This window comes from Periplaneta americana, chromosome 6 (assembly GCF_040183065.1).
Source record: "Periplaneta americana isolate PAMFEO1 chromosome 6, P.americana_PAMFEO1_priV1, whole genome shotgun sequence".
In the NCBI taxonomy this organism is placed as follows: Eukaryota; Metazoa; Arthropoda; class Insecta; order Blattodea; family Blattidae; genus Periplaneta; species Periplaneta americana.
In genome coordinates, this window is record NC_091122.1 from 37,368,954 (window position 1) to 37,390,769 (window position 21,816).

Below are 21,816 nucleotides of genomic sequence, written 5' to 3' on the forward strand. Positions count from 1 at the left end.
TCTAGTATATACAGTCACGAAGCTTGAGTTTATGAGGGTACTAGGAACAATAGACTGTGCAAGTACTTTTTAGCATTGTCTGTAATGAGGCGATAGTAGCGATCCTAGTGGTTAGCAACTATCTATGGATGCACATTTCTACGTATTGAGCTTCGTGACTGTATATACTAGACTGTTCTAAGACGCGAACTTCCAAGCCAGTCCTTGAAGTTATAATGTAAAGAAAAATATCTTGCATCCTCCAGGGATCAAGATCACAATGATGTCCTATTATAAACAATGAAAATACTATGTTTGTTGTGTTAGTAAAATATTTAGCATAGTGATTAAATTACAGCCGGCGCAGTGTATGTAAAAGATAAGGCGCAACTTGACTCTGTATGGAATCCAAGGTCGTGGGTTCGAATATCACGAAGGACCCAAAGACATTGATATTTGTCCGTTTTACTTATGTTATCTCTGACAGTGACAATCTCGTGTACCCCAAGCCTTAAAATTTTCCCAGTAGAATGCAATATTTTATATTGACTAAATTTAAAGGGATAGGTACAGCTTACAGCAGTAAAATTTTGGAAATATTCAACATTTTTCCTCCATTACTGTATCTTGTACAATAACAAAAATTAGTATGTGTAAAACACTATATGAAAAAAAATAGTTTTACGATTTTAAAAAAATATTTACATTTTTGTTTTCAAAACTCAGTTCACTGTGCAGTGATGCAGCATTTTCCACATAACTCAAAAGTAACCAAATTCTGTGATGAAATATTTTATGTGCATTTATGCATGTCATATCTACAATATGATGCAAGATCACTTCTCTACCTTTGATAGATTGTCTGATAAAAAAATTAATTCGTTTAAAAAAATGGTCAAATATCAGTACTTTCTTCTAACACGAAATAAAAAATATATATATTATTTATCGAGGAATGTAGTTGAAAGAGCATGATATTGTAAACATGATTTTCAGCAATAAAATAAAAGAAAGAGAACATGAAAAAGTTAACAAGTTTATGAGTTATGAGGGAAATGCTTCAGCACTGCACAGTAAACTGCCACCATTTTGAATTTTGAAAAATATATATAAATAATTTTTTTTAATCGTAAAAATATTTTTTTCATATAGCAGAAGGATAGTGTTTTACACGTACCAATTTTCATTATTGTACAAGACACAGTAATGGAGGAAAAAAAAATTTAAATATTCCCAAAAATTTTACTGCTGCAAGCTATACCTAACCCCTTAATGTATTGAGGTTATTGTAATTTACATGTTTATAAATAGTACTAAGGATCATTGACGTAATTTGTTCTTATAATGTGTCAAAACTTCAATGAGTGTGCAGATATAGATGTTTGAATGTTACGCATAACAATTCTTACAAATGGTATGAAGACGAGACAAATAACTACGTAATATTGACTATGTACAAAGGAGTAGCTCTTCTGACAATGTCTTCTGACATAATGGATGTAGATAAACACCTGTTTGTAGTTCCCTTGGCTACAAGAATGAGCATGTTTTTCCAGCATGACAGAACCCTTGTACATTCTAGCTATCAGGTGATATGTAAACTAATTATCACATTCCTCGAACGATTGATCGGCCGCGGTGGCCAAGTGCATTGGCCACCAAGGTCCCCAGACCTTACTCCTGTCGAATTTTGTCTGTGGGGGTAGATGAAAGATGAAATGTACAAAAACAAAGTATATATAAGGGACGAATTAGTCGATCGCATTATAACTAGCACTGTCCTTATAAAAGAACGACAAGACAACCTCACAAGAGCAACACTTATGTTGTCAGAGCGGAAAAGTACATTGAACTGTTAGACCATATATGTAAATAAGCAATAAATGTAATCAATAAGTCATTTGCCTTTTCTCCTTGCCACTTGTAACTGTTTTTTTTATTTTAGTAGGTTATTTTACGACGCTTTATCAACAGCTTAGGTTATTTAGCGTCTGAATGAGATGAAGGTGATAATGCCGGTCTAATGAGTCCGGAGTCCAGCACCGAAAGTTACCCAACATTTGCTCATCATGGGTTGAGGGAAAACCGTGGAAAAAACCTCAACCAGGTAACTTGCCCCGACCGGGAATCGAACCCGGGCCACCTGGTTTCGCAGCCAGACGCGCTGACCGTTGTAACTCTTGTTAGGCATAATTATCTCCACACTCACTGAAAATTAGAAACTCTTGTATTGCCTTGATCACGAGCTTGTTCAGGGATTTGAACCCGGGCCCCCTTTACCTTTATAAAAATGGTGATACCACGTTGCTGCATATTCTCCAATACAATATCAATCTATCAACACAACTATCCTATAAAATATTATGTCACTTTCCTAAGGTTTGCATTATTGTCCTAACTTCATCTTCATTAACAACTTAATCATTTACATAACACAGGAATCATGTCTAATCAGAATTCAAAGAACATTATCTAAATGTTCCAAATCTGTACGTAACCTTCCAATACAAACATGCCATACAGTTGAATGAAAGTTGTGTTGCCATTGTATGCTGATGTGATGTATAAGGCGTGTAACATTCTCCTACTACGGCATTGAAATATGCTAAACACAGACCCATTGTTTTGATGCAACTTACTGATTGAGTCATGACAAACTGTTAGCACTCAGGAAATGTACCATTGGTGAGATTCCTATATTTCCTAAGGAAATGTCAGATTAAGTACCACAAATTGCACTTACAGAAGGTAGGTACTGGTAATTTGGAGGAAAGGAGTGATTAAAGGCCTCCATCATACTTCTGACAACTAACAAGTCACAACGTGACTATAGATTTGAATATTTTTTCCTATTATCTATTAAATAATTCTTAACCATAGAGTTTATACCTCATTTACCAAAAATGTTACCCCTAGCAATGTTACCATGGAGCTGAGGTGCAACAACGTAATTTGTTGGGTAAGAATTTTGTCATAAAAATTACACATGACAATTCTTACCATTATTTGTAATGGAGGGATTAACTGTGCTATACTATAAACTAGCTTAAAACTATACATTTAGGGAACTAACTAAAAGAACGCAGTAGGGGATGATACCACAGTCTAGTATGTACAGTCACGAAGCTTGAGTTGTGAGGGTGCTAGGAACAATAGACTGTGCTGGTACTATTTCGCATTGTCTGTAATGAGGCGATATTAGCGATCCTAATGGTTAGCAACTATCTATGGATGCATATTTACTACGTATTGAGCTTCGTGACTATATATACTAGACTGTGATGATACAATATTATCGCCATTATTGTATTTACTTTTTATTACTTCCATTTGTTACTTTTAATAATAGTTATTGACATAGAAGACCTCAAATAAAATGTGATAGGCCTATTAAATGAATGTATAACATGCATATCCTAATAGCTTCGGTAATTTTATTATGATTGTAATCGTGTAATCGGTACCTAATCGATTACAAAGTGCCCAACTGTAATAAGAAGGAAGTGAAGAGTATGTGTATAGGCCTACTTATATTTATGATCTTATCGTTGACTTCCATTTGTTTTTTTGCTTTAAAAGAAATGTGTGATTATGGAAATTACTGAGGGGTCTCTCCATAGCAAAAGTTTAACAACAATAATAATAATAATAATAATAATAATAATAATAATAATAATAATAATAATAATAATAATAATACCGTACTTACTTACAAATGGCTTTTAAAGAACCCGCAGGTTCATTGCCGCCCTCACATAAGCCCGCCAACAGTCCCTATCCTGTGCAAGATTAATCCAGTCTCTATCATCATATCCCACCTTCCTCAAACCCATTTAATATTGTCCTCCCATCTACGTCTCGGCCTCCCCAAAGGTCTTTTTCCCTCCGGCCTCCAAGTAATATTAATGATACCGTACTTCGATTGCTAAATAAAAAGAAAAAAAAACTTTACACTAAGCAAATAAATTGATGAAAATATAAAACATGATGAGCGCTCGGCTTCGGCAATGTTGAAACTTGAAAATGATTCTGAATTCATTGTTGTGGTGTTTTGAACCACAGACAAATAGAACATTAGTTTTGTGTGACAGTCGAAATGGTTCGAATATTGTTATTTTTTGTTATTATAGTAAAGTTACTTTGAAGTTATTTCATCTCAGTGAAATAAATTATAAACTTGAAATTTTGGTCAAAAAAGTTAAAAACTGTACCATATACCTCTAATATTTTAGGAGGGTAAAAACTATATTAAGAATTTTTAGGGGCATAATCTTGTCCCTACCTCTGATTGAGGTTATGGCTGATATATACAGATACAGAATTAAAATTTGGAGCGATTCTTGATGGGAGTTCACATGTAGGCAACAATTTTGCACGACTGTCCACAAGTAGCATACATACAGGGGCCCACGTTTACTGCACATGCGCAGTGTGTTGTAAGCGAAACAAATGGGAGCTCCAAAATTTATTTCCGTATCTGTACATTTATTATCAGGCAGTAGGCCTATATCTCACTTGACGAAATGTGTTAGAGGGAGAACAATTGTTTGATTAGTAGCTACAGGCTAAAACGATCTTTGTTCTTCGAACTCCCTCAGACACTGTGCACATTTCTATAAACATACCTACCCATAACGACTTCAGCTGCAAACAACTTTAGTAAGCCTACGTATAAGATATAAAATAAAATATATTAATACCAGAAAAAAGGGCGGATTGAAATGGGAGAATTCGTAACGAAATAATCATATGCAAGGGAGTTATAAAAATATTAATATAAAAGAAGACTCATCTTCATCTACGGTTTCTCACAAGACAGTCTTTCATCCATGGTCTTTCTTCCTAAGAAGAGACTAGAGAGTTGATGAGTTCATTTTCAACATTGTTATTTTTATATAAATAGACGAATTTTCATGTATCAAGTGCCTGGACATTAAATGAAATGGAATATTTTTACACTACCAGTACTTCTAAAAACCTACACTATAAAACTAGAGACTACTAGGCCTATACCTGTTTTTTTTTTTAAGATGGGACATGACAGTTAAGCGGCCGAGCTTGAAACTATAGCCACAGTCTAGTATATAGTCACGAAGCTCAATACGTAGTGAGAGCAGAGGCTCAATATACTACCGGTCCCCTGTATCTACGTAGGCCTACTAGAAACAGTCTGTTACATCCATCAGAATGCAAAACAGTTTATACCAAACTCTGAATACCATGACTACAACACTAGAACTTCCAGTAATATGCATTTAAAAATACCACAGGCTTGCCAGAAGTCTTAACAGTATATCTCATAATGGTTGTAAATTATACAGAGTGATTTATATAGAACTGACACATTTCTTTCATTAATTGTTTCAAAACGAATTGTGCTAGCGACAACTTATTATACCTAAAATGTAGAGGAATTTTGGGAGATTATTTATCTCTATAGCAAATGTTGAAAATGTCCTCCATCCTGCATAAGGCACAACTCAACACGTCGTTCCATGTTACTGGCCACTCGTTGGAGGACTCTGTTGTCAATAGCTTGAATCTCCTGTGTGATGTTGTGCTTCAGATCGTCCAATGTCTGGGGACGTGTGGCGTAAACCCTGTCTTTTAAGTAACCCCATAGAAAGAAGTCCGGCGTTGTCAAATCCGGAGATCTCGGTGGCCACAGGTTCCTGGAAATTATTCGGTCGTCACATAACCGGATAAATGGAACCATGCTTCATCTGTGAACCATGTGATGGACAATATGGCAGGATTTTGCACAATGAACGTCTGAAACCAACGACAATAATTCAATCTTTTATCCTTATCTGGTTCCTGTAGCTGATGAACAATCGTAACCCTATATGGCTCTAGGCTCTCTGACACATTGAGTAGGTGTACCCTGTCTCCTGCAACAAACGTCTTAATGATTTTTTGGGTGACTGCTCCAGTCGTGCTCTTACGTCAACAACAACCGTGGGAAGCCTAGATGAACGATGCTTGCCCTTTTCACTCACCAGAGATCCAGTTGTTTCCAATTTGTTTACCAGTCCCAGTATTGTGTTTCTTTTGGGAGGATTGCGAACACCAAATTCTCTCTGGTATGCCCTTTGAGTAGCTGTAATTGAATTCGTAATCCAGTATTGCTTCACAATAAACAAATTGGAAACAACTGGATCTCTGGTGAGTGAAAAGGGCAAGCATAATTCATCTAGGCTTTCCACGGTTGTCGCTGACGTAAGAGCACGACTGGAGCAGTCACCCAAAAAATCATTAAGAAGTTTGTCGCAGGAGACAGGGTACACCTACTCAATGTGTCAGAGAGCCTAAAGCCATATAGGGTTACGATTGTTCATCAGCTACAGGAACCAGATAAGGATAAAAGATTGAATTATTGTCGTTGGTTTCAGACGTTCATTGTGCAAAATCCTGCCATATTGTCCATCACATGGTTCACAGATGAAGCATGGTTCCATTTATCCGGTTATGTGACGACCGAATAATTTCCAGAACCTGTGGCCACCGAGATCTCCGGATTTGACAACGCCGGACATTTGCTATAGAGGTAAATAATCTCCCAAAATTCCTCTACATTTTAGGTATAATAAGTTGTCCTTTTGAAACAATTAATGAAAGAAATGTGTCAGTTCTATATAAATCACTCTGTACAACAAGCTCCCCTTACATTTCAGGAAGTGTGCCCAAAAAATTTTCAAGAAATCGGTAAAAAATATACTGTTGAAGCACATGCCACTGAGCATAAACGAGTACCTAAATTTAAATCTTGAACAGGAAATGTAACAATTTCTATGTTATATACTGTTATTGATTGCTGTTGTTTTCCCTGTTTACTGCTTCTTACCTTCCTCTTCATGTACCTGGTAGAAGCACGCTGGTCATAAGACAAACTGCCAAGATTGTCATTATAATAAAATATACAATGTTAGAAAGTGATCATTATTATGTTGTAATTACTATTGTATTTGTTTACATTACTATTATACTATTGTATTAACATGTAATTGTTATCTGACGATGTCATGAATCCTTGTATTCTGACGGCTAATAAATACATACATACATACATACAAATATGCATCCATAGATAGTTGCTAACCACTAGGATCGCTAATATCGCCTCATTACAGACAATGCGAAATAGTACCGGCACAGTCGATTGTTTCTAGCACCTCACAACTCAAGCTTCGTGACTGTATATACTAGACAGTGCTATAGCACTATCACAGTCTTAGCACTATGTTACCATATGGACTGCCACGCTGTCAGCTAATGGGATTGACGTTAGATGGCTGATGTTAAAATATTCATTGACAATTTATGCGAAGGTAAAAACATAATACAAAAATCGACAGAGAATGGAAGAAGAAACGTATCAATTATATATATATATATATATATATATATATATATATAAGGTCCTATTTTAAATAACCAATTATTGATACTAACATTATGTGCCCAATAATAATGTCGCCAAGAGAGCTATTGAGCACTCACCACGTGGGAACTGTAACCTTGGAAACTCAACCGTTGTTACCATAGCAACGGGCATACCCTGGCATACCACACTATGTAACATTCAGTTGTTTTTCCGATTATGCCACGTCCCATCTTAAAAAGAAATAATACAGGTATCAGCTGAGTGCTGATGTCGCCGCTGTCGTTGGATACAAAAAATCTATTATTACGGTGCATTGACGGGATCAAAGCATTCGTATAGGGAGATGACGCACTCTGCTAGTTCGTGGAATCAACACCTGTCAATTTACAACAGACGGGTAGTAAATTGTTATCAGTACGTAAATAAATAATAACAATCTACAAATTTTAATGAAGGTCTCGATTTAGTATTTGAACAATTCAGATTAGGCCTACAGGATATGAACAGGAAATGTTGTTTCAAGCAGTCTATCACATACGTAGGTCATGGTCTACTTTTGTTCAGTGTTAGAAAAACATAATAATTTCAGTTTATTATAATATGTACTACACACATTTCACATAATTCATTATATCAAGGCAATTAAACGAAGAATTATAATGGAAATAATTATCTGCAGTTTAAATTAAATTTTGAAATTTGGACTAAACTACGAAATCTTTCATGTACGGTAACTACGACATGAGTTCCCACAATTATTACAATAGAGAAATGGATAACGTTTACAAGTGACGAAATGAACATTACCGGCATCTATATGAAGAGTTAGAAAATAAATTACCGAGGGGAAATAATTAATAATTATATGAAGTAAGTTTCTAACAGTCGGCTTGCAAACACTTTTACAGTGTTCTTTTTTTATTTAGAAACTCAAAATAATGCTGAAACTCTTAACCTAACGCTATTTGTATAAATATTAAGATAGCTAGGGTTGTCAGATTTGTTTTAGGAAAAAAGGAATATGTATGCAAACTTCATACCGGTACAATAAAATTTATTGTTTATTGTGTAAGGTGTAAGGTCATAACGATATACCATTCTTACAAACCCATTAGGTCTAGTTTTATTTTAACATTTTCTTTAACTACTGCAAACCAAAGACGTTGTAGTTGCAAACACACATAGCATTATAAAAGTAAATATCTGCATATGGGCCTAATAGACTCCACGTTAAGGATAAGCGTATTGCGGAGGAAAAATATAGACAACCCTCAAATTAAGGAAGACATATTTTAAGGTACCGTAAAAAATGTACAATCTGGCAACCCTAATTATAGCCTATGTATATGACTAACCTCATGTTTCTTCTTTCCAACAGCCTCGCCCACATGAAGCAGGAGGAAAATATGCTCAGGGTATAATTGTACGTCGGTACAAAAAGAATTCAGCCATCACAATCAGAGTTGAGCTCACAGCAAACCACCGAGGCCACTTTGAGTTCCGACTGTGTCCCAACAATGCACCACGACGTGTTGGAACACAAACTTGTCTAGACAAATACGTACTACGACGAGCAAAGTTTGCAGGGGTAACAGACGAACAGAACCATGAAACCCGGTATTATCCTGCACAAGGAAATAAGGTAATGATGTCTATATAAAAAATACGCGCCAAGTCCAAATTCTATTTGAGATTACGGTTTATCGAATATGAAGATATCGATATCTTTTGTAAACTCGAGTAAAAACAAAAGGCATCGGTAGTGGAGCCATAGACTTACTAAATAACCGGAGCTTGGGGGGAGGGGGGACTTGTTATTGGTCAGCTGACAGAAACACTGGGAACATTCATTGGGACAGTTCAATCTCATAGGCTAGTGTATACAAAAGCTTATACTTATACCAACTGCTGTAGCATTTGTCAATTACGACCGTGAAACGAGTGAGCCCGGATTATTCTCCTTCTTCTTATTATATTATTATTTTATTTTTTAGTTGGTTATTTTACGACGCTTTATCAACATCTAAGGTTATTTAGCATCTGAATGTGATTAAGGTAATAATTCTGGTGAAATGAATCCGGGGTCCAGCACCGAAAGTTACCCAACATTCGCTCATATTGGGTTGAGGGAAAACCCCGGAAAAACCTCAACCAGGTAACTTGCCCGACCGGGAATCGAACCCGGGCCACCTGGTTTCACGACCAGACGCGCTAACCGTTACTCCACAGGTGTGGACTATTATTATTATTATTATTATTATTATTATTATTATTATCCGGTTAGTTTCTGCACTTGAGCTGAAGACAAATTATGAAAAATATATTATTATTTATTTATTTAATGCAACAAGCACTTGACTCATAACGTTGTGCTTACAAATGAAGAAGACAAAAAAAAATGAAATGAAATCATTTGCAACAAAAATAGCAAAATGATCACACAGCAAAATATAAATTTTTATGTGTATTCTTTTTGTTTTTAAACTGCACGATTACTATTGATTTATACGAGGTGCATCCAGAAAGTACGTTTCCCTATTAAAAAAAAAAAAAAGAAACACTTTCAGGAAAACATTTATTGGCAACAGGTACAGCATTGTTTCAGCTATTTTTCAACATAGCCACCATCAGAATTGAGACACTTGTTGTATCGTGGGATCAACTTTTGTATCCCTCTGTCATAGAAGTCTGCCGCCTGTGAATGGAACCAGCGTGTGACAGACGTCTTCAGCTCTTCGTCGTTGCCAAAACACTCACCGGAGGACAGGAATTTCTTGAGAGAGAGAGGGGGGGGAGAGGGAGATGGAGAGGGGAGGGGAGGGAGGCAGAGAGGTTCGGCCCATAGACCTGACAGAGCTGCCGATGAATTTCAATTGGCGCAATGCTTTGTGCATTAAAGAACTTCATCACCGACTGAACCTCGCAGGCGGCGGGAGAAGGAATAAGAGCTTCCATTTCGGACCACTGCTGCCACGCTACTGGCACCAGGCTGGACCTGTCCGGCTGGCATATGATTGATACGTCATAGATCTGTTACGCATGTGCAATTGACACGGCTAATTACGTTTACTTTCAAGGGGAAAAAATCGGGAAACTTACTTTCTGGATGCGCCTCGTAATTACCACTGTAGTAATGTGTGTGAGAATGATACCAATTTAATATTCATAAGATGATGACTATATTTTGTATCACTTCCTGTTAATATGGATAAATAATGCTGTATATATCCATGAATGCCAACTCCCATTCACTTCGTATTTTCATTAATGTAATATTCTGTAACAACCTTTAACTACTTTTTCAGGTGTTCGAGACGAGATACCTCTTACCACCTGGTCTGACTTGCACACAATGCATTCTTCAATGGAAATACATCGCGGGAAATAACTGGGGAACTTGTGAAAATGGCACTGGAGCGGTGGGATGTGGTCCTCAGGAGGAATTCAGGGCATGTGCTGATGTCGAGATAGTGGATTCATCTGGCGCTGCTGATGAGACACCATTCGATAATGAGATCCCAACACACGAAGAAAACAAGGACAACGAAAACACAACTACATCAACAGAAGAAACTCCAGTACCTGTGCCAGCAACCGACTGGTGGCTAATAACAGTGATTGTTGCTTGTGCTCTAATAGCAGTTACCTCTACACTGGCTCTGGTGTACTTGTATTACTATCACGCTGGTGACACAGTAAAACGATGGCTTGGAGGTGAACGGTTTCAGAAACAGGCACAACAGTCACCTCAACCTGTACCTCCCCCACGAGTAAAAAGACTGCAAACCTCCAATCCTGATGTGTAGAGAGGGAGAGAAGAAAAAAAGGAAACTGTTCATTATGGGGATGTGAAAAGACTCGAGTATTTATGACAGCTATTCGATATGATTTGAGTAGAATTACGACTGTAATCTTTGAATTTATTATGATAAGTAATATCTTCAAATGATGAATGGTATTCTGCCTCAAGTTCAGAAATAAAAACCTCTTTACAAGGAACCAAAGGAAAAAAATAATTAAAGATGTCGGAGCCTTTTTTATACATTGCATTCCAGAATTTCAGAGCCTAGTTCAGTAATGTTGGTACTACATTATTTTCATTAACTATCTCCATCAATATGCTGTTCAAGTACTTCATTCACAACAGAAATAGCAAATGGAGTTTAGTTGTATTTCATTATTAAACTACAATCCGACACTTTAATTGAAGTAATATTTGTACACCACTGCCAACAAAGGTAAATAGAAAAAAAATATATAAGACTGTATTGCAGTTAAATTTGTGCAACTAATTTTCAATTAAGATTTAAGAAATTTATTTTCATAAATTTATTTATTTCAATTTCGTGTGAAACCGAACATGGAACTGAAGAAGACATGTATATACAATTTTTATTTTAGAAATCAAAGTAATATATAAATTATTATATTAAAACGTTTTAATAACTAGTACTTGTTTAATTCCATTACATCCTACAACCTTCCTCAAAGTTCCTATATGAATGAATTTCATGTTAGTGTTCAATACTCATATAATTTTATATCATTCATATGAAAAATTCCTTGTAATTCACTCTCAGCAAATTCTACTTCAAGTAGACTGACGACTTGAGAAGGGAAGAATCAGACTATTTTTTCCCAAAACAGAGCGAAAAAGTTGTTGTTTTCTAATGCCAGGCATTTGACAATAAAGTCATTTGACCTCTTGCACTCCAATATTTTTCAAAGATATTATCATGACCAGCCACTGAAGCACAGATTTTGAGGTGTTCCGAATCCATTTCTTGGTTTGAGTTGCACAATGGGCAGTTAGGGGACTGATATATTCCTATTCTATGCAGGTGTTTGGCCAAACAATTATGGCCTTTTGCCAATCTAAATGCAGCTACAGACGATTTTCGTGGTAAATCGGGAATTAGCTGTGGATTTTGATGCAGAGAGTTCCATTTTTTCCCTTGGGATTGAGTTATCAAATTTTGTTTGTTGAAGTCTAAGTATGTAGATTTAATAAATCTCTTCACAGAGTAATACGTAGATTTAGTAACAGGTCTGTAAGTAGCAGTGCTGCCCTTCTTGCTAAAGCATCCGCATTCTCGTTTCCCAGGATTCCACAATGGGACGGTATCCATTGGAATACAATTCTTTTATTGAGTGATACTAATTGGGAGAGCATTTTAGTTATTTCTGCTGTTTGAGATGAAGGTGTGTGTTTAGAGACGATTGATAGAATAGCTGCTTTGGAGTCTGACAATATAACTGCATTCCTAAATTTATTGATGTGGCATAGAAGATTCCTGAGACATTCACTTATTGCAATGATTTCACCATCAAAACTTGTTGTTCCATATCCAAGAGATCTAAGAGCGAAAAAGTAGTATGCAGAAAACAACATTTTAATAATGTAATGGAAATTGAGTAGAAGTTTTTTACTACTGCATCATCTCATCTTTTTAATCATCATATCAATATTAGTCTTTTGTGCGAGATCGTGCGTATTTGCTTGCTTTCTGCACAAAACCAATACGCGGTAAGTATGAAATACCACATTCAGTATTCCCAACATAACACACATAACAATTTCCCTCTTCTTACCGCTTAAGAGACATATTCATTTTACTGCTTTAGGCTTTTAACATATGATTTTTAGAGACGTTTAACATAGTAATAATTATAAATTGGAAACTTACCACTTCAATTTCACCTAAATTGCACTGTTAATTATTGTTTTTAAATATTTGCAAAAATTAAGTAAACTCTACTACTCCACTAAAGTTATTGCATTCGTAATGCAAGTAACATTAAGGAAGCCGTGAAAAAATCAACAAGATTCCAGATTCCGATGTTATTATTGCAATATGTTATATAAATAATATTGTTAAAATATTAAAATGAAAAATAAATCATTACATAACCTTACCGTTTGTTTTAAGTTCGCATTTATAGACTGGGGGAAAAAAAAGACAGACGTATATCACGGCCTGCTGCAGTATAGTAAACACAGAAAACATTTTATAGCAACAATGTTGAAGAGAGATTTTTTGTTTTCCAAAATTGCCGTCATTGAACAAAAACCAAGATGGAGATTTCATTGCAACTAATTAGAAATTCCTCTTTCAGGTATGTAATAAACGATCTTCGCACAAAATAATGTACGATACACGAGCGGTATGTTTGTTTTCATGTTCGAGGAAAAGATTGAAAAAGCGAAACGCAGTTGAGCTTTTTTAATTTCCGAGAACTTGAAAACATCAACATACCGCTCTTGTAACGCATATTACTATTGAAGGAGCTGAAAAATACTGAATCTGTAACTTTAAATAAAAAAATCCAATAAGATTAAGTCTGAGAGGGAATTAATTACAAATGGAATCAAGAAATAAGGAGAAATTAATTCCGAATATCTCTTTCTTTTAATTAATTAGCACAGAAACGTACAATTCAGAGACAGGAAGTCACTTGGAAATTAATAATATGGCATTTATTTCTCTATTTCCACGATACAGATAAAAGAAGTAGTACAATATTTATCATTTTTAATTCAAATGCATAAAAATAAGACATTTATCACTGACAAATTAAAGTTAATCATAAGATATATTATTATATGAAACTAACTAATATATTCTACTTTTATACAATAACTGGATAGGTACTTAAGTGCCTAAATAAAAAAATACTTCACAATGTAGAAAGAAGATACATCACCTGATCACTGACTCGAACTACTTACATGGCATTGGTACATTTGTCAAGAGTTCCTCCTACTTCATCTTACTAGTATTAACAGAGTTAGATAGTTTCTCCTTGAATTTTGTGCAAAATCAGAATTAGAATTGATAGGTTAAAAATTATTGTAATCCTTCATTACTTTACTATCATATGACTCCTCAGAAGAATATCTGTTGTGTAACAACACAATACACAATATTGATTTATTAACATGTGGGAAGTTCATGTAAAAATTTCTTAATAATCAAATAGTATTTTATTTAATAATATTTAAGTAACATTCTGACTCATCCCTATTATAAAAGAACATTAGGAATGATAAAAAAAATCAAAATACTTTCTTTATATTTCGTAGAACGACAAAACTACATTCACTCAAAACTACCAGATGGAAAATAATATGATATTTAAAATTGTGTATTACTACCATGAGATGGCAGAGAGAATATTAGCAATGAAATTAAATATAAATATGCTTCCCATGGTGATGCAAATTTCATAATTTATTCTTTGGCATCATATACTAATTATAATTTACCTCAAAATCTAAACAGAAGTGAAAATATCAATCTTAAGAAGAAGGTAATGTTTTCAGTCTCACCTATTGTTGTTTCTTCAGAATGTTCATATTTCTCTGCAAAGGAGACTCCAATAACCACTTTTCATGAAACTCTGTATAAGAAAACTAAAACATTCAGAAATCAGGAGAGAATACAATATAAATAGTGTGGAAGCAAGATAAGTGCAACTGAAAATAAAACTTATAGTGACAAAGACAGCACACTGTGACCACAGTCTAGTATATACAGTCACGAAGCTCAATACATAGTAAATATGTATCCATAGATAGTTGCTAACCACTAGGATCGCTACTATCGCCTCATTATAGACAATGCGAAATAGAACCTGCACAGTCAATTGTTCCTAGTACCCTCATAAGCTCAAGCTTCGTGACTGTATATACTAGACTGTGCTGTGACTGTTTTTAGGAAGGACAAAACAATTGGCTATGTAGTTTAATGAAGATAACTTAAAAGAAGGGAATAAACTGTGAGGAGATCACTGTTTACTACGAAGTAAATATACTCAAATATTTATTTTATACATTCTAACATTAAATATAACAACATGAAAGAAAACTACTTTTCTTTAACAAAGTAGCATCCAGGAGGATAATTTACCTATATCATTTCTGTAGGTACAAAAAAAAAATACTTTCCTTGAAAACGAGACTGTCAAACTGGTTTGCCAATTTATTGAAAACATATTTTATAACAGGAAAAAAAAAAAAAATTATCAGAACGTACTGAATAACTACTCAACGAAAATAACTAAACTGATGGTACACTATTACCAGCACAATCAACTGAAGTATGAAAATTAAATGCATGTGGTGTTTTCTTTTACTAAGAACGGTGACAAAAAAAATTTAGGCAATATTATCCAGTAAATGCTGTCATATAAAATGAGGACAGTTCGTAAAAATCACAATGCCATGTATTATACTGTACAGAAAGAAGTATAAATCAGTAAATCGGTACTTGATGTGTGCCTCATTTCTTTGTTCCAAGCAGCAGCTGTCGAAAATCTGAATTACTCATTGGTTTCCGGGCATCTCCACTTCCTCCACCATCGTCACCATTTGTGGTGCTGCTGCTATTACTCCCATTACTTGTAACAGAGCTGGGTGCAGGTACATTGGTAGCAGAAGTGTTGCGTGACACTTGTAATGCTCTGGGAAGTAGGGACACTTGTGTTCGACCACGTCCACGCCTGTGTCAGATATAAACAATTATGTTCGTCAACTGAACTTAATTATCTGAACTTCAAACTTAGTTATTAGCAGCAGAGGTGTGAAATTTCATTCTAAAACTGGATCTGAATTTCACACCAATTAAAACTTAAACTAATGCACAGTAACAATTTCGAAGTAGTTAATACTATTGTTAACAAACATAACAGAAATGAATAAAATAATAAAAACAATCACGTTAATATACGAATCTTTGTTATATTGAAGTATTTATAGATAATTAGGTATACCATATCATCGTTCATTTTGAGGTAAATTGGGACACTCGAAGTAAGAAAAAAAATTTAAAAAGGAAAGGCGTAGACTGGACTTTCTCCACTGCTAGTAATGAAACAATATATTTTCTAATAATTTCAAGGTAAAAATTGTTCCGGGGCCGGGTATCGATCCCGGGACCTCTAGTTGAACGTACCAGCGCTCTTGCCAACTGAGCTACCCGGGAACTCCACCCGACACCGTCTCAACTTTTCCCTTTATATCCACACAACTCGCGTGGGCTGACGAAACGCCAGAGACCCACATCGAGTGCACATAATCTCTGTGCGACTTGATTGTGGTTTTTGTGTTAACGTACACAGTGACGTATATATTATGCAAATCTAGTCTTTCAGGTGAAGCTCCCTGTAAAGCAGATTCGAATAATTTCAAGGGAAAAATTGTTCTGGGGCCGGGTATCGATCCCGGACCTCTGGTTGAACGTACCAGCGCTCTTGCCAACTGAGCTACCCAGGAACTCCACCCAACACCGTCTCAACTTTTCCCTTTATATCCACACAACTCGCGTGGGCTGATGAAATGCCAGAGACCCACATCGAGTGCACACAATCTCTGTGTGACTTGAAATTGTGGTTTTCTGTTAACGTACACAGTGACATATATATTATGCAAATCTAGTCTTTCAGGTGAAGCTCCCTGTAAAGCAGATTCGAATAATTTCAAGGGAAAAATTGTTCCGGGGCCGGGTATCGATCCCGGGACCTCTGGTTGAAAGTACCAGCGCTCTTGCCAACTGAGCTACCCGGGAACTCCACCCGACACCGTCTCAACTTTTCCCTTTATATCCACACATCTCGCGTGGGCTGATGAAACACCAGACCCACATCAAGTGGACACAATTTCTGTGTGACTTGGAATTGTGGTTTTCTGTTAACGTACACAGTGACATATATATTATGCAAATCTAGTCTTTCAGGTGAAGCTCCCTGTAAAGCAGATTCGAATAACAAATTTTCCCTTGAAATTATTCGAATCTGCTTTACAGGGAGCTTCACCTGAAAGACTTGATTTGCATAATATATTTTCTTTTTTCATTAACAGCATTATCTTTCTAAACAATTTACTGCTGCTTCCCCCTCATTTAGATCAACAAAAATTAACACAGTTTTCTAAACTGAATAAATAAATATCTTCCACGTTCTTCTGAGATTATTAAAAATTACACTTGATAGAATAACTATATGGTATATGAAAAATATAAACTTTCTACAGAAATATTCAGAATTTAAAATTATATTCACCTCAAACCAAATATCAGTGTGCTCATACCTTAGTACAGAATAATTTAAATTTATATTATTGATTACGAACACACTTTCTGATGGTGAAACAACATGAAAAATACAGTGAGGTAAGTTAATGAGATTTTAAAAAGTAAGATTTCCTTAATATTATGGCACTTTTGGTCTTCACTTACGGTCCAAGATCTTTAACTCCTCCTCCCAACGACGTAACAGAAACAGAAGATGAAGATGAAGATGAAACAGCTGCTGGGGTGTTTTTCCTTTCAGGTGGTTTACTGATTGCTACAGAAATAGTTCTTTCACCAAAGGTCATTCCATCAGTTTTGATGAGTGCATGTGCTGCAGCTGCCTAGAAAATCATAATATACATTTGACATGACAGTTAAATACTACCAAAAAAAATCAAGAACATTTCACTGCACTATTATTCTACATGCAATTTTCTTCAATTTTAATATGTCGCGAAACTGCAGTGCCCTCTAAAGAGACAAAGGATTTATTGTTAGTCAAATTGAACTGTTTTTCATAAGTAAGTACTCATGACTTCTCTTACATTTTACAACTCAATACAAGGATCCTCTACTGAGCACAGAAGTTGTATTATGATTTTTAGAATAAAACCAAATGTTTAATTATCTATGTTATGTTAATTATTATGAATTTACTTCTGAAACCACAATACAGTAAAACTTTATTTATACGTTTTTATGGATCTGGAGAAAGAAACTCATAAATGAGAAAAACGTATAACTGAAATGGCATTTAATACTTACTTACAGGCTTTTAAGGAACCCGGAGGTTCACTGCCGCTTTCACATAAGCCCGCCATTGGTCCCTATCCTGAGCAAGATTAATCCATTCTCTATCATCATATCCCACCTCCCTCAAATCCATTTTAATATTATCTTCCCATCTACGTCTCGGCCTCCCTAAAGGTCTTTTTCCCTCCGGCTTCCCAACTAACACTCTATATGCATTTCTGGATTCGCCCATACGTGCTACATGCCCTGCCCATCTCAAACGTCTGGATTTAATGTTCCTAATTATGTCAGGTGAAGAATACAATGCGTGCAGTTCTGTGTTGTGTAACTTTCTCCATTCTCCTGTAACTTCATCCTTCTTAGCCCCAAATATCTTCCTAAGCACCTTATTCTCAAACACCCTTAACCTATGTTCCTCTCTCAAAGTGAGAGTCCAATGGCATTTAATAACATCTGAAAAAGCATTTTAATAACATGTGATTTATTTTACAAAAAGTCAGTTATTTTGGACTGCTTGTTTTTGTTTGTGTCTAAGGAATAAGCCATGCCTTCAAATTGTGGTATCAGTAACTGTTTCGTAATTTGTTCAGTTACATCAAAATATTTTCAGTTGAAGGAGTGTTAGGGTACGAGTAGTTGTATTCAGTGCAATCACAATTTTGGTGCCAGATTCTCACTCTGCGTAAATAGCTGTGAGGTGGAATTTGCTCAAATACTTCTGTGCCATCTCTGAATGGTTTACTGAAGCTGGCATGTGCCAGGACAAGCATGGGTAGCTTTGAGTTTCCACGAATTTCGAAGCAGGCCACATTTAACAAAGAATGAGTGCTTTATTGTCGCGTTCTTAAGGTACGGTCACAAGTCACTACTTTTGCAGCGATGCAGTACAAAAAACTGCGCAACTCTCATACTGCGACGTGTGAACAATGGTGCAACCCGAAAAGTAGCGGCTGCCGAACCTGGTGCTCGCTACTTTTTGATGCTGTGCGCAGCTTAAAAGTAGCGACGTGTGAACAGGGTTCTCAGGGTTGCAGCCGCAGCATTTTTGACATCGGTTTTGTTGAAACTTTTGCTGCGTTGCGACCAGTGTTGCCACCCAAATGTGCCAATGATACTTTTATTGTTTGGATGTATTTTAATGTTAGATGTGATGAAAATAAATTATTTGTAACAGTTATTAAATGCACAACACAGTTTGAGCATATCTGCTGACGATATAATTCACTTTTTTAATTTTCTGAAGTGTAGTTTCAAACAGGAGGGTTGCCAACATTGATTACGTGAATATGGTGTTGGTTATCATTTCAGTATATAGGCGTTTTTAAAAGCTTTATAGTAAAAATAATGCCAATTTCTGAATACTACTTAGGACAAAAAAGCAAATAATAGATAAGTAAACTTTCGCATGAGTTTCTTAATAATGCGAACATAACTACAAAATGTATATTGAGAAGTCAACGCGGAGATGGAAACCTGCAGCATGACTGCAGCTGCAAAAGTAGCGCCTTTGTGTGAACAGACTCGGAACCTCTAGTTGCAACTTTTGCTGCACTCGGGTTGTGCAGCACGAAAAGTAGCATGCAGCGTGCTACTTTTGGCTTATGTGTGAACACGACACGCAACTTTTGCAGCTGCAGTACAAAAGTTGCGCAGCAAAAGTAGCGACGTGTGACCGTACCTTTACATTTTCACAGCAAATCTAATTTCGAGCAATAATGATGTAAAACATATAAATGTCTTGTATTTCCCAGAATATAAAATTGCAAAAAAACGAAAAACATGTATCTGAAATAAATTAACATGGAAAATGTAGGAATTTTGTCAGGACATCAGGAGAAAAAAAAAGTATGTTTGAAAGCATGTAACTGTGGAGCATATAGGCCTAAAAGAAATTTTATTGTATTTACTAGCTACTTCAAAAATGCTTTAGAAAATCATATTTTTATGAAGAATAAATTTATACTGTAGATCTAAAAATCTAAGAAAATGTTCTAATGACACAAACCTCATCATCAAACTCAACATATGCCAGTCCTTTTGAATGTCCATTTCTGTATGTCACAATCCTCACATCTTTCAAAGAACCATATGGTTTGAATATTTCTTCAAGCTCTTCCTTTGTCATGGACAATGGCAAACCTGAAAGACGAAAAAAAAAAAAAAAACAGAAAATTAGTGGTAATAACACAACAAAGAAGCCTGAAACAGATAATCCAAGGAAGAGGAAATGTGAAGAAATACAGAAATAATACTTTTAAATACTTCCTTTTAAGCAATGTTAAGTATCAAAAAATGTTTGACTATAGGGGAGTAGTGGGTACAGTGAGACATAAAATATTAAGACATATGTATGCAAGTGATAATTGAAGTATTTTTAAAATCATGTGCAATAGAAATAGACATTAAAACATGGAGTATAATAATACATAAACAAAAATGTTAATAGATGAAGGACATAATATACAATAAGTGCTTGTCAAAAAAATGCAAATGTCTCACTGTTCCCATTCAGGAGGGTACAGTGAGACACCACAGTGTCTATTAACGGACATTGAAATGATTTACATTTATTTCAAAAGAAAACAAAAACTTGCTGTCTCTTTATCTTGACATGTTCTGTAGGCTTATTTAGAATCATTTTGATGTCTGTCTTCGAAACCATTGAAACATCTGGAACATTTGGAAAAGTGAATTTTCCAGGACATTTCAAACTTCTGTGAAAAAATGAAATGAATTTTTGGTACAACAAAGCTTATGATTATAAGAATTTAATGTAATTCTTTATTATTTTTTAACATTTTCTTAAATTTTGTGAATAATTTTTTATTTATGAAACCATTAAAATGTAATGTATCCATTATTTTAAGCTACAGTTTCTAAATTGGTTACTAATATGTTCATTTTTAATGTCAGTTACTGGTAAATGTAATATAATAACAGTTTGTTTTTGCAAATCATTGGTACATGGGAACAGTGAGACGTCTCAGTGTACCCTTCAATGGCATGTCTCACTGTTCCCTTTACGCATAGTTCATTTAAAAATAACGCCATCACTTCAAAATTAAAACAAGAAAGACGAAACTTTGCCATACATAATCTCAAACACCATAGTATCAGGTAACAAAACATTCATATCTCATTTGCATATCCAATATAATCTTCATTAAACACAAGCCAAAATTTTACTTCTAGAGTGAAAAATTACGAATTATTTTTTCATCACTCACCTTTATAACTAGAATCAAATCGAGTATGAAAATACTGTTACTTTACTCATGCAACATACAACTCCACTGTTACCAGCATCTCAACATCAAAATTTACCATCTAATAAAAAATGTCTCACTGTTCTCCCTGTCTTACTGTACCCAGTTCTCCCCTATAATGGAGGGATGGTTTTACACACTGGTGACCCACGTGCAGAACTTGTTCAGTCTAAGTGGAATTTGTAGCAAACAAAGATAGAGTTTCGAGCAGATTATCATGGGGAAGCCCTCTTTGCCTTTCTAGCATTCTATCAATAATAATTATTGCTCCATTGATCATCATCATCATCATCATCATCATCAAAATCAACATAATATTGCTGCAACACAGACCACCTAACATCACATGCCAGGGGAAATGCCA

The 21,816-nt window shown here is 35.3% G+C and overlaps 2 protein-coding genes across 5 annotated transcripts in view; one reads left to right on the forward strand and one right to left on the reverse strand.

The window, feature by feature from the left end:
- Positions 1 to 11,812, forward strand: part of LOC138701218 (uncharacterized) — a 115,207-nt gene extending 103,395 nt beyond the window's left edge. For all 4 annotated transcript variants that reach the window (XM_069827889.1, XM_069827888.1, XM_069827890.1 and 1 more), the window contains exons 4-5: positions 8,742 to 9,005; positions 10,669 to 11,812. In XM_069827889.1, coding sequence (XP_069683990.1) covers positions 8,742 to 9,005; positions 10,669 to 11,169 — 765 coding nt within the window. In that variant the 3' untranslated portion in view covers positions 11,170 to 11,812. The remainder of the gene's footprint in view (positions 1 to 8,741; positions 9,006 to 10,668) is intronic.
- Positions 11,813 to 13,815: 2,003 nt separating this feature from the next.
- Rnp4F (RNA-binding protein 4F) overlaps positions 13,816 to 21,816 on the reverse strand; it is a 40,180-nt gene continuing 32,179 nt past the window's right edge. The window contains exons 14-16 of the mRNA XM_069827892.1: positions 20,192 to 20,325; positions 17,599 to 17,774; positions 13,816 to 15,865 (exon numbers count right to left, since the gene is read on the reverse strand). Coding sequence (XP_069683993.1) covers positions 15,646 to 15,865; positions 17,599 to 17,774; positions 20,192 to 20,325 — 530 coding nt within the window. The 3' untranslated portion in view covers positions 13,816 to 15,645. The remainder of the gene's footprint in view (positions 15,866 to 17,598; positions 17,775 to 20,191; positions 20,326 to 21,816) is intronic.